Below are 15,286 nucleotides of genomic sequence, written 5' to 3'. Positions count from 1 at the left end.
GTAGCTAGTTATGGATGATAGGGAGTTATTGCAGTGAATATTAGTATCTATATGCAGTGTTGTAGCTAGTTATGGATGATAGGGAGTTATTGCAGTGAATGTTAGTATCTATATGCAGTGTTGTAGCTAGTTATGGATGATAGGGAGTTATTGCAGTGAATGTTAGTATCTATATGCAGTGTTATAGCTAGTTATGGATGATAGGGAGTTATTGCAGTGAATGTTAGTATCTATATGCAGTGTTGTAGCTAGTTATGGATGATAGGGAGTTATTGCAGTGAATGTTAGTATCTGTATGCAGTGTTGTAGCTAGTTATGTTTGATAGGGAGTTATTGCAGTGAATGTTAGTATCTGTATGCAGTATTATAGCTAGTTATGGACGATAGGGAGTTATTGCATTGAATGTTAGTACCTGTATGCAGTGTTGTAGCTTGTTATGGACGATAGGGAGTTATTGCAGTGAATGTTAGTATCTATATGCAGTGTTGTATCTAGTTATGGATGATAGGGAGTTATTGCATTGAATATTAGTATCTGTATGCAGTGTTGTAGCTAGTTATGGATGATAGGGAGTTATTGCATTGAATGTTAGTATCTGTATGCAGTGTTGTAGCTAGTTATGGATGATAGGGAGTTATTGCAGGGAATGTTAGTATCTATATGCAGTGTTATAGCTAGTTATGGACGATAGGGAGTTATTGCATTGAATGTTAGTACCTGTATGCAGTGTTGTAGCTTGTTATGGACGATAGGGAGTTATTGCAGGGAATGTTAGTATCTATATGCAGTGTTGTAGCTAGTTATGGATGATAGGGAGTTATTGCATTGAATATTAGTATCTGTATGCAGTGTTGTAGCTAGTTATGGATGATAGGGAGTTATTGCATTGAATGTTAGTATCTGTATGCAGTGTTGTAGCTAGTTATGGATGATAGGGAGTTATTGCAGTGAATGTTAGTATCTGTTTGCAATGTTGTAGCTAGTTATGGATGATAGGGAGTTATTGCAGTGAATGTTAGTATCTATATGCAGTATTGTAGCTAGTTATGGATGATAGGGAGTTATTGCATTGAATGTTAGTATCTATATGCAGTGTTGTGGCTAGTTATGGATGATAGGGAGTTATTGCATTGAACGTTAGTATCTATATGCAGTGTTGTGGCTAGTTATGGATGATAGGGAGTTATTGCAGTGAATGTTAGTATCTGTATGCAGTGTTGTAGCTAGTTATGGATGTTAGGGAGTTATTGCAGTGAATGTCAGTATCTGTATGCAGTGTTGTAGCTAGTTATGGATGATAGGGAGTTTTGCAGTGAATATTAGTATCTGTATGCAGTGTTGTAGCTAGTTATGGATGATAGGGAGTTATTGCAGTGAATGTTAGAATCTGTATGCAGTGTTGTAGCTAGTTATGGATGATAGGGAGTTATTGCAGTGAATGTTAGTATCTGTATGCAGTGTTGTAGCTAGTTATGGATGATAGGGAGTTATTGCAGTGAATGTTAGTATCTACATGCAGTGTTATAGCTAGTTATGGATGATATGGAGTTATTGCAGTGAATGTTAGTATCGATATGCAGTGTTGTGGCTAGTTATGGATGATAGGGAGTTATTGCAGTGAATGTTAGTATCGATATGCAGTGTTGTGGCTAGTTATGGATGATAGGGAGTTATTGCAGTGAATGTTGTTAGTATCTATATGCAGTGTTGTAGCTGGTTATGGATGATAGGGAGTTATTGCAGTGAATGTTAGTATCGATATGCAGTGTTGTGGCTAGTTATGGATGATAGGGAGTTATTGTATTGAATGTTAGTATCTATATGCAGTGTTGTAGCTGGTTATGGATGATAGGGAGTTATTGCAGTGAATGTTAGTATCTATATGCAGTGTTGTTGCTAGTTATGGATGATAGGGAGTTATTGTATTGAATGTTAGTATCTATATGCAGTGTTGTAGCTAGTTATGGATGATAGGGAGTTATTGCAGTGAATGTTAGTATCTGTATGCAGTGTTATAGCTAGTTATGGATGATAGGGAGTTATTGCAGTGAATGTTAGTATCTATATGCAGTGTTGTAGCTAGTTATGGATGATAGGGAGTTATTGCAGTGAATGTTAGTATCTGTATGCAGTGTTGTAGCTAGTTTTGGATGATAGGGAGTTATTGCAGTGAATATTAGTATCTATATGCAGTGTTGTAGCTAGTTATGGATGATAGGGAGTTATTGCAGTGAATATTAGTATCTATATGCAGTGTTGTAGCTAGTTATGGATGATATGGAGTTATTGCAGTGAATGTTAGTATCTGTATGCAGTGTTATAGCTGGTTATGGATGATAGGGAGTTATTGCAGTGAATGTTAGTATCTATATGCAGTGTTGTAGCTAGTTATGGATGATAGGGAGTTATTGCAGTGAATGTTAGTATCTATATGCAGTGTTGTAGCTAGTTATGGATGATAGGGAGTTATTGCAGTGAATGTTAGTATCTATATGCAGTGTTGTAGCTAGTTATGGATGATAGGGAGTTATTGCAGTGAATGTTAGTATCTATATGCAGTGCTGTAGCTGGTTATGGATGATGGGGAGTTATTGCAGTGAATGTTAGTATCTATATGCAGTGTTGTGGCTAGTTATGGATGATAGGGAGTTATTGCAGTGAATATTAGTATCTATATGCAGTGTTGTAGCTAGTTATGGATGATAGGGAGTTATTGCAGTGAATGTTAGTATCTATATGCAGTGTTGTAGCTAGTTATGGATGATAGGGAGTTATTGCAGTGAATATTAATATCTATATGCAGTGTTATAGCTAGTTATGGATGATAGGGAGTTATTGCAGTGAATGTTAGTATCTGTATGCAGTGTTATAGCTAGTTATGGATGATAGGGAGTTATTGCAGTGAATGTTAGTATCTATATGCAGTGTTGTAGCTAGTTATGGATGATAGGAAGTTATTGCAGTGAATGTTAGTATCTATATGCAGTGTTGTAGCTAGTTATGGATGATAGGGAGTTATTGCATTGAATGTTAGTATCTATATGCAGTGTTTTAGCTAGTTATGGATGATAGGGAGTTATTGCAGTGATTATTAGTATCTATATGCAGTGTTGTAGCTAGTTATGGATGATAGGGAGTTATTGCATTGAATGTTATTATCTGTATCCAGTGTTGTAGCTAGTTATGGATGATAGGGAGTTATTGCAGTGAATGTTAGTATCTATATGCAGTGTTGTAGCTAGTTATGGATGATAGGGAGTTATTGCAGTGAATATTAGTATCTATATGCAGTGTTATAGCTAGTTATGGATGATAGGGAGTTATTGCAGTGAATGTTAGTATCTGTATGCAGTGTTATAGCTAGTTATGGATGATAGGGAGTTATTGCAGTGAATGTTAGTATCTATATGCAGTGTTGTAGCTAGTTATGGATGATAGGAAGTTATTGCAGTGAATGTTAGTATCTATATGCAGTGTTGTAGCTAGTTATGGATGATAGGGAGTTATTGCATTGAATGTTAGTATCTATATGCAGTGTTTTAGCTAGTTATGGATGATAGGGAGTTATTGCAGTGATTATTAGTATCTATATGCAGTGTTGTAGCTAGTTATGGATGATAGGGAGTTATTGCATTGAATGTTATTATCTGTATCCAGTGTTGTAGCTAGTTATGGATGATAGGGAGTTATTGCAGTGAATGTTAGTATCTATATTCAGTGTTGTAGCTAGTTATGGATGATAGGGAGTTATTGCAGTGAATGTTAGTATCTATATGCAGTGTTATAGCTAGTTATGGATGATAGGGAGTTATTGCAGTGAATGTTAGTATCTATATGCAGTGTTGTGGCTAGTTATGGATGATAGGGAGTTATTGCAGTGAATATTAGTATCTATATGCAGTGTTGTAGCTAGTTATGGATGATAGGGAGTTATTGCAGTAAATGTTGGTATCTATATGCAGTGTTGTAGCTAGTTATGGATGATAGGGAGTTATTGCAGTGAATATTAGTATCTATATGCAGTGTTATAGCTAGTTATGGATGATAGGGAGTTATTGCAGTGAATGTTAGTATCTGTATGCAGTGTTATAGCTAGTTATGGATGATAGGGAGTTATTGCAGTGAATGTTAGTATCTATATGCAGTGTTGTAGCTAGTTATGGATGATAGGGAGTTATTGCAGTGAATGTTAGTATCTATATGCAGTGTTGTAGCTAGTTATGGATGATAGGAAGTTATTGCAGTGAATGTTAGTATCTATATGCAGTGTTGTAGCTAGTTATGGATGATAGGGAGTTATTGCAGTGAATATTAGTATCTATATGCAGTGTTGTAGCTAGTTATGGATGATAGGGAGTTATTGCAGTGAATGTTAGTATCTATATGCAGTGTTGTAGCTAGTTATGGATGATAGGGAGTTATTGCAGTGAATATTAGTATCTATATGCAGTGTTATAGCTAGTTATGGATGATAGGGAGTTATTGCAGTGAATGTTAGTATCTGTATGCAGTGTTATAGCTAGTTATGGATGATAGGGAGTTATTGCAGTGAATGTTAGTATCTATATGCAGTGTTGTAGCTAGTTATGGATGATAGGAAGTTATTGCAGTGAATGTTAGTATCTATATGCAGTGTTGTAGCTAGTTATGGATGATAGGGAGTTATTGCATTGAATGTTATTATCTATATGCAGTGTTGTAGCTAGTTATGGATGATAGGGAGTTATTGCAGTGATTATTAGTATCTATATGCAGTGTTGTAGCTAGTTATGGATGATAGGGAGTTATTGCATTGAATGTTATTATCTGTATCCAGTGTTGTAGCTAGTTATGGATGATAGGGAGTTATTGCAGTGAATGTTAGTATCTATATCCAGTGTTGTAGCTAGTTATGGATGATAGGGAGTTATTGCAGTGAATGTTAGTATCTATATGCAGTGTTATAGCTAGTTATGGATGATAGGGAGTTATTGCAGTGAATGTTAGTATCTATATGCAGTGTTGTGGCTAGTTATGGATGATAGGGAGTTATTGCAGTGAATGTTAGTATCTGTATGCAGTGTTATAGCTAGTTATGGATGATAGGGAGTTATTGCAGTGAATGTTAGTATCTATATGCAGTGTTGTAGCTAGTTATGGATGATAGGGAGTTATTGCAGTGAATGTTAGTATCTATATGCAGTGTTGTAGCTAGTTATGGATGATAGGAAGTTATTGCATTGAATGTTAGTATCTATATGCAGTGTTGTAGCTAGTTATGGATGATAGGGAGTTATTGCATTGAATGTTAGTATCTATATGCAGTGTTGTAGCTAGTTATGGATGATAGGGAGTTATTGCATTGAATGTTAGTATCTATATGCAGTGTTGTAGCTAGTTATGGATGATAGGGAGTTATTGCAGTGATTATTAGTATCTATATGCAGTGTTGTAGCTAGTTATGGATGATAGGAAGTTATTGCAGTGAATGTTAGTATCTATATGCAGTGTTATAGCTAGTTATGGATGATAGGGAGTTATTGTATTGAATGTTAGTATCTATATCCAGTGTTGTAGCTAGTTATGGATGATAGGGAGTTATTGCAGTGAATGTTAGTATCTATATGCAGTGTTGTAGCTAGTTATGGATGATAGGGAGTTATTGCATTGAATGTTAGTATCTATATCCAGTGTTGTAGCTAGTTATGGATGATAGGGAGTTATTGCAGTGAATGTTAGTATCTATATCCAGTGTTGTAGCTAGTTATGGATGATAGGGAGTTATTGTATTGAATGTTAGTATCTGTATCCAGTGTTGTAGCTAGTATTATCCAGTGGTTCGGCCAGCTCCCTCTATGATACACCGCTCCATTTAATGTCTGTTTCGCAGGACTCTGTGCGTCAGGGTGGGTGACTGATCGAAATGTTTTGGACTCCGATGACTGGAGAGCGAACTGGGATTCCGGCAAAGAGCTCTGAGAGATGTCTGCTCTGTTCTAAGGACAAACCTTGAAGACATCACAAAGAATTGGAACCAATTAACTACAATAAACAAATTACAGATAATAATAACCTACAACATTGTGACTGAAGAGCTTTTAATAAAATAAAACATTCTGTACTGGTCAAGTGTCAGAAAACTTAATGGGAGGAATTATATAGTAATGATAGGACCACAGATTGGCTCCACGTGATATCAAATAATCTCTGTGTTCATGCGTGTGACTGGTTAGTGGTATGTACAGAAGTAATGGGACTAATAATCTTATGCGAGACCAATGCCATAGATGGTGGGGTTGTTAATAGAACCAAAGGCTGCGTGAAGAGCACTCCGTATTACAGGTATATATAATTATCGAGGACTCGGGACCTGATTCAGCTGGGATACATTACAATGTGCGCTTTACACCGCTGGTCACAGGAACACAGAGGGATACATTACAGTGTGCGCTTTATACCGCTGGTCACAGGAACACGGAGGGATACATTACAGTGTGCGCTTTACACCGCTGGTCACAGGAACACAGAGGGACACATTACAGTGTGCGCTTTATACCGCTGGTCACAGGAACACAGAGGGATACATTACAGTGTGCGCTTTATGCCGCTGGTCACAGGAACACAGAGGGATACATTACAGTGTGCGCTTTATACCGCTGGTCACAGGAACACGGAGGGATACATTACAGTGTGCGCTTTACACCGCTGGTCACAGGAACACAGAGGGACACATTACAGTGTGCGCTTTATACCGCTGGTCACAGGAACACAGAGGGATACATTACAGTGTGCGCTTTATGCCGCTGGTCACAGGAACACAGAGGGATACATTACAGTGTGCGCTTTATACCGCTGGTCACAGGAACACAGCAGGGATACATTACAGTGTGCGCTTTATACCGCTGGTCATAGGAACACAGAGGGATACATTACAGTGTGCGGTTTACACCACTGGTCACAGGAACACAGAGGGATACATTACAGTGTGCGCTTTATACCGCTGGTCACAGGAACACAGAGGAATACGTTACAGTGTGCGCTTTATACCGCTGGTCACAGGAACACAGAGGGATACATTACAGTGTGCGCTTTATACCGCTGGTCACAGGAACACAGAGGGATACATTACAGAGTGCGCTTTATACCGCTGGTCACAGGAACACAGAGGGATACATTACAGTGTGCGGTTTACACCACTGGTCACAGGAACACAGAGGGATACATTACAGTGTGCGCTTTATACCGCTGGTCACAGGAACACAGAGGAATACGTTACAGTGTGCGCTTTATACCGCTGGTCACAGGAACACAGAGGGATACATTACAGCGTGCGCTTTATACCGCTGGTCACAGGAACACAGAGGGTTACATTACAGCGTGCGCTTTATACCGCTGGTCACAGGAACACAGAGGGTTACATTACAGTGTGCGCTTTATACCGCTAATCACAGGAACACAGAGGGATACATTACAGTGTGCGCTTTATACCGCTGGTCACAGGAACACAGAGGGATACATTACAGTGTGCGCTTTATACCGCTGGTCACAGGAACACAGAGGGATACATTACAGTGTGCGCTTTATACCGCTGGTCACAGGAACACAGAGGGATACATTACAGTGTGCGGTTTACACCACTGGTCACAGGAACACAGAGGGATACATTACAGTGTGCGCTTTATACCGCTGGTCACAGGAACACAGAGGGATACATTACAGTGTGCTCTTTATATCGCTGGTCACAGGAACACAGAGGGATACATTACAGTGTGCGGTTTACACCACTGGTCACAGGAACACAGAGGGATACATTACAGTGTGCGCTTTATACCGCTGGTCACAGGAACACAGAGGGATACATTACAGTGTGCGCTTTATACCGCTGGTCACAGGAACACAGAGGGATACATTACAGTGTGCGCTTTATACCGCTGGTCACAGGAACACAGAGGAATACATTACAGTGTGCGCTTTATACCGCTGGTCACAGGAACACAGAGGGATACATTACAGTGTGCTCTTTATACCGCTAATCACAGGAACACAGAGGGATACATTACAGTGTGCGCTTTATACCGCTAATCATAGGAACACAGAGGGATACATTAGTGTGCGCTTTATACCGCTGGTCACAGGAACACAGAGGGATACATTACAATGTGCGCTTTATACCGCTGGTCACAGGAACACAGAGGTATACATTACATTGTGCGCTTTATACCGCTGGTCACAGGAACACAGAGGGATACATTACAGTGTGGGCTTTATACCGCTGGTCACAGGAACACAGAGGGATACATTACAGTGTGCGCTTTATACCGCTGGTCACAGGAACACAGAGGGATACATTACAGTGTGCGCTTTATACCGCTGGTCACAGGAACACAGAGGGATACATTACAGTGTGCGCTTTATACCGCTGGTCACAGGAACACAGAGGGATACATTACAGTGTGCGCTTTATACAGCTGGTCACAGGAACACAGAGGGATACATTACAGTGTGCGCTTTATACCGCTGGTCACAGGAACACAGAGGGATACATTACAGTGTGCGCTTTATACCGCTGGTCACAGGAACACAGAGGGATACATTACAGTGTGCGCTTTATACCGCTGGTCACAGGAACACAGAGGAATACATTACAGTGTGCGCTTTATACCGCTGGTCACAGGAACACAGAGGGATACATTACAGTGTGCGCTTTATACCGCTGGTCACAGGAACACAGAGGAATACATTACAGTGTGCGCTTTATACCGCTGGTCACAGGAACACAGAGGGATACATTACAGTATGCGCTTTATACCGCTGGTCACAGGAACACAGAGGGATACATTACAGTGTGCACTTAATACCGCTGGTCACAGGAACACAGAGGGGCACATTACAGTGTGCGCTTTATACCGCTGGTCACAGGAACACAGAGAGATGCATTACAGTGTGCACTTTATACCGCTGGTCACAGGAACACAGGGATACATTACAGTGTGCGCTTTATACCGCTGGTCACAGGAACACAGAGGGATACATTACAGTGTGCGCTTTATACTGCTGGTCACAGGAACACAGAGGGGCACATTACAGTGTGCGCTTTATACCGCTGGTCACAGGAACACAGAGAGATACATTACAGTGTGCACTTTATACCGCTGGTCACAGGAACACAGGGATACATTACAGTGTGCGCTTTATACCGCTGGTCACAGGAACACAGAGGGATACATTACAGTGTGCGCTTTATACCGCTGGTCACAGGAACACAGACTAATACGTTACAGTGTGCGCTTTATACCGCTGGTCACAGGAACACAGTGGGATACATTACAGCGTGCGCTTTATACCGCTGATCACAGGAACATAGAAGGGCCCATTACAGTGTGCGCTTTATACCGCTGGTCACAGGAACATAGAAGGGCCCATTACAGTGTGCGCTTTATACCGCTGGTCACAGGAACACAGACGGATACATTACAGTGTGCGCTTTATACCGCTGGTCACAGGAACACAGAGGGATACATTACAGTGTGCGCTTTATACCGCTGGTCACAGGAACACAGAGGGATACATTACAGCGTGCGCTTTATACCGCTGGTCACAGGAACACAGAGGGATACATTACAGCGTGCGCTTTATACCGCTGATCACAGGAACATAGAAGGGCCCATTACAGTGTGCGCTTTATACCGCTGGTCACAGGAACACAGACGGATACATTACAGCGTGCTCTTTATACCGCTGGTCACAGGAACCCAGAGGGATACATTACAGTGTGCGCTTTATACCGCTGGTCACAGGAACACAGAGGGATACATTACAGTGTGCGCTTTATACCGCTGGTCACAGGAACACAGAGGGACACATTACAGTGTGCGCTTTATACCGCTGGTCACAGGGATACATTACAGTGTGCTCTTTATACCGCTGGTCACAGGAACACAGAGGGATACATTACAGTGTGCGCTTTATACCGCTGGTCACAGGAACACAGAGGGATACATTACAGTGTGCGCTTTATACCGCTGGTCATAGGAACACAGAAGGATACATTACAGTGTGCTCTTTATACCGCTGGTCATAGGAACACAGCAGGGATACATTACAGTGTGCGCTTTATACCGCTGGTCACAGGAACACAGCATGGACATTACAGTGTCGCTTCATACCGCTGGTCACAGGAACACAGAGGGATACATTACAGTGTGCTCTTTATACCGCTGGTCACAGGAATACAGAGGAATACATTACAGTGTGCGCTTTATACCGCTGGTCACAGGAACACAGAGGAATACGTTACAGTGTGCGCTTTATACCGCTGGTCACAGGAAAACAGAGGGATACATTACAGTGTGCGCTTTATACCGCTGGTCATAGGAACACAGAGGGATACATTACAGTGTGCGCTTTATACCGCTGGTCATAGGAACACAGAGGGATACATTACAGCGTGCGCTTTATACCGCTGGTCATAGGAGCACAGAGGGATACATTACAGTGTGCTCTTTATACCGCTGGTCACAGGAACACAGAGGGATACATTACAGTGTGCGCTTTATACCGCTGGTCACAGGAACACAGAGGGATACATTACAGTGTGCGCTTTATACCGCTGGTCACAGGAACACAGAGGGATACATTACAGTGTGCGCTTTATACCGCTGGTCACAGGAACACAGAGGGATACATTACAGTGTGCGCTTTATACCGCTGGTCACAGGAACACAGAGGGATACATTACAGTGTGCTCTTTATACCGCTGGTCACAGGAACACAGAGGGATACATTACAGTGTGCGGTTTACACCCCTGGTCACAGGAACACAGAGGGATACATTACAGTGTGCGCTTTATACCGCTGGTCACAGGAACACAGAGGGATACATTACAGTGTGCGCTTTATACCGCTGGTCACAGGAACACAGAGGGATACATTACAGTGTGCGCTTTATACCGCTGGTCACAGGAACACAGAGGAATACATTACAGTGTGCGCTTTATACCGCTGGTCACAGGAACACAGAGGGATACATTACAGTGTGCGCTTTATACCGCTGGTCACAGGAACACAGAGGGTTACATTACAGTGTGCTCTTTATACCGCTAATCACAGGAACACAGAGGGATACATTACAGTGTGCGCTTTATACCGCTAATCATAGGAACACAGAGGGATACATTAGTGTGCGCTTTATACCGCTGGTCACAGGAACACAGAGGGATACATTACAATGTGCGCTTTATACCGCTGGTCACAGGAACACAGAGGTATACATTACATTGTGCGCTTTATACCGCTGGTCACAGGAACACAGAGGGATACATTGCAGTGTGGGCTTTATACCGCTGGTCACAGGAACACAGAGGGATACATTACAGTGTGCGCTTTATACCGCTGGTCACAGGAACACAGAGGGATACATTACAGTGTGCGCTTTATACCGCTGGTCACAGGAACACAGAGGGATACATTACAGTGTGCGCTTTATACCGCTGGTCACAGGAACACAGAGGGATACATTACAGTGTGCGCTTTATACAGCTGGTCACAGGAACACAGAGGGATACATTACAGTGTGCGCTTTATACCGCTGGTCACAGGAACACAGAGGGATACATTACAGTGTGCGCTTTATACCGCTGGTCACAGGAACACAGAGGGATACATTACAGTGTGCGCTTTATACCGCTGGTCACAGGAACACAGAGGAATACATTACAGTGTGCGCTTTATACCGCTGGTCACAGGAACACAGAGGGATACATTACAGTGTGCGCTTTATACCGCTGGTCACAGGAACACAGAGGAATACATTACAGTGTGCGCTTTATACCGCTGGTCACAGGAACACAGAGGGATACATTACAGTATGCGCTTTATACCGCTGGTCACAGGAACACAGAGGGATACATTACAGTGTGCACTTAATACCGCTGGTCACAGGAACACAGAGGGGCACATTACAGTGTGCGCTTTATACCGCTGGTCACAGGAACACAGAGAGATACATTACAGTGTGCACTTTATACCGCTGGTCACAGGAACACAGGGATACATTACAGTGTGAGCTTTATACAGCTAATCACAGGAACACAGAGGGATACATTACAGTGTGCGCTTTATACCGCTGGTCACAGGAACACAGAGGGATACATTACAGTGTGCGCTTTATACTGCTGGTCACAGGAACACAGAGGGGCACATTACAGTGTGCGCTTTATACCGCTGGTCACAGGAACACAGAGAGATACATTACAGTGTGCACTTTATACCGCTGGTCACAGGAACACAGGGATACATTACAGTGTGCGCTTTATACCGCTGGTCACAGGAACACAGAGGGATACATTACAGTGTGCGCTTTATACCGCTGGTCACAGGAACACAGACTAATACGTTACAGTGTGCGCTTTATACCGCTGGTCACAGGAACACAGAGGGATACATTACAGCGTGCGCTTTATACCGCTGATCACAGGAACATAGAAGGGCCCATTACAGTGTGCGCTTTATACCGCTGGTCACAGGAACATAGAAGGGCCCATTACAGTGTGCGCTTTATACCGCTGGTCACAGGAACACAGACGGATACATTACAGTGTGCGCTTTATACCGCTGGTCACAGGAACACAGAGGGATACATTACAGTGTGCGCTTTATACCGCTGGTCACAGGAACACAGAGGGATACATTACAGCGTGCGCTTTATACCGCTGGTCACAGGAACACAGAGGGATACATTACAGCGTGCGCTTTATACCGCTGATCACAGGAACATAGAAGGCCCATTACAGTGTGCGCTTTATACCGCTGGTCACAGGAACACAGACGGATACATTACAGCGTGCTCTTTATACCGCTGGTCACAGGAACCCAGAGGGATACATTACAGTGTGCGCTTTATACCGCTGGTCACAGGAACACAGAGGGATACATTACAGTGTGCGCTTTATACCGCTGGTCACAGGAACACAGAGGGACACATTACAGTGTGCGCTTTATACCGCTGGTCACAGGAACACAGGGATACATTACAGTGTGCTCTTTATACCGCTGGTCACAGGAACACAGAGGGATACATTACAGTGTGCGCTTTATACCGCTGGTCACAGGAACACAGAGGGATACATTACAGTGTGCGCTTTATACCGCTGGTCATAGGAACACAGAGGGATACATTACAGTGTGCTCTTTATACCGCTGGTCATAGGAACACAGCAGGGATACATTACAGTGTGCGCTTTATACCGCTGGTCACAGGAACACAGCATGGACATTACAGTGTCGCTTCATACCGCTGGTCACAGGAACACAGAGGGATACATTACAGTGTGCTCTTTATACCGCTGGTCACAGGAATACAGAGGAATACATTACAGTGTGCGCTTTATACCGCTGGTCACAGGAACACAGAGGAATACGTTACAGTGTGCGCTTTATACCGCTGGTCACAGGAAAACAGAGGGATACATTACAGTGTGCGCTTTATACCGCTGGTCATAGGAACACAGAGGGATACATTACAGTGTGCGCTTTATACCGCTGGTCATAGGAACACAGAGGGATACATTACAGCGTGCGCTTTATACCGCTGGTCATAGGAGCACAGAGGGATACATTACAGTGTGCTCTTTATACCGCTGGTCACAGGAACACAGAGGGATACATTACAGTGTGCGCTTTATACCGCTGGTCACAGGAACACAGAGGGATACATTACAGTGTGCGCTTTATACCGCTGGTCATAGGAACACAGAGGGATAAATTACAGTGTGCGCTTTATACCGCTGGTCACAGGAACACAGAGGGATACATTGCAGTGTAGGCTTTATACCGCTGGTCACAGGAACACAGAGGGATACATTACAGTGTGCGCTTTATACCGCTGGTCACAGGAACACAGAGGAATTCGTTACAGTGTGCGCTTTATACCGCTGGTCACAGGAACACAGAGGGATACATTACAGTGTGCTCTTTACACCGCTGGTCACAGGAACACAGAGGGATACATTACATAGTGCGCTTTATACCGCTGGTCACAGGAACACAGAGGGATACATTACAGTGTGCGCTTTATACCGCTGGTCACAGGAACACAGAGGGATACATTACAGTGTGCGCTTTATACCGCTAATCACAGGAACACAGCAGGGATACATTACAGTGTGCGCTTTATACAGCTGGTCACAGGAACACAGAGGGATACATTACAGTGTGCTCTTTATACCGCTGGTCACAGGAACACAGAGGGATACGTTACAGTGTGCGCTTTATACCGCTGGTCACAGGAACACAGAGGAATACATTACAGTGTGCGCTTTATACCGCTGGTCACAGGAACACAGAGGGACACATTACAGTGTGCGCTTTATACCGCTGGTCATAGGAACACAGAGGGATACATTACAGTGTGCTCTTTATACCGCTGGTCACAGGAACACAGACGGATACATTACAGTGTGCGCTTTATACCGCTGGTCACAGGAACACAGAGGGATACATTACAGTGTGCGCTTTATACCGCTGGTCACAGGAACACAGAGGGATACATTACAGTGTGCTCTTTATACCGCTGGTCACAGGAACACAGAGGGATACATTACAGTGTGCGCTTTATACCGCTGGTCACAGGAACACAGGGATACATTACAGTGTGCGCTTTATACCGCTGGTCACAGGAACACAGAGGGATACATTACAGTGTGCTCTTTATACCGCTGGTCACAGGAACACAGAGGTATACATTACAGTGTGCGCTTTATACCGCTAATCACAGGAACACAGCAGGGATACATTACAGTGTGCGCTTTATACCGCTGGTCACAGGAACACAGAGGGATACATTACAGTGTGCTCTTTATACCGCTGGTCACAGGAATACAGAGGAATACATTACAGTGTGCGCTTTATACCGCTGGTCACAGGAACACAGAGGAATACGTTACAGCGTGCGCTTTATACCGCTGGTCACAGGAAAACAGAGGGATACATTACAGTGTGCGCTTTATACCGCTGGTCATAGGAACACAGAGGGATACATTACAGTGTGCGCTTTATACCGCTGGTCATAGGAACACAGAGGGATACATTACAGCGTGCGCTTTATACCGCTGGTCATAGGAGCACAGAGGGATACATTACAGTGTGCTCTTTATACCGCTGGTCACAGGAACACAGAGGGATACATTACAGTGTGCGCTTTATACCGCTGGTCACAGGAACACAGAGGGATACATTACAGTGTGCGCTTTATACCGCTGGTCATAGGAACACAGAGGGATAAATTACAGTGTGCGCTTTATACCGCTG

At 43.3% G+C, this 15,286-nt stretch overlaps 1 protein-coding gene across 3 annotated transcripts in view; it reads left to right on the top strand.

The window, feature by feature from the left end:
* Nucleotides 1-6,101, top strand: part of RUSF1 (RUS family member 1) — a 122,364-nt gene extending 116,263 nt beyond the window's left edge. For 2 of the 3 annotated variants that reach the window (XM_088462262.1, XM_088462263.1), the window contains exon 15: nucleotides 5,871-6,101. In XM_088462262.1, the coding sequence (XP_088318388.1) occupies nucleotides 5,871-5,959 (89 nt within the window). In that variant the 3' untranslated portion in view covers nucleotides 5,960-6,101. The remainder of the gene's footprint in view (nucleotides 1-5,870) is intronic. The other variant, XR_015874943.1, reaches the window with a different exon arrangement.
* Nucleotides 6,102-15,286: the final 9,185 nt, after the last annotated feature.

The sequence above is a fragment of the Taudactylus pleione genome, unplaced genomic scaffold (genome assembly GCF_031769625.1).
Source record: "Taudactylus pleione unplaced genomic scaffold, aTauple2 ptg001176l, whole genome shotgun sequence".
Lineage (NCBI taxonomy): Eukaryota > Metazoa > Chordata > Amphibia > Anura > Myobatrachidae > Taudactylus > Taudactylus pleione.
Note: the sequence above shows the minus strand (reverse complement) of the source record. Positions and strands in the feature narration are given on the sequence as shown.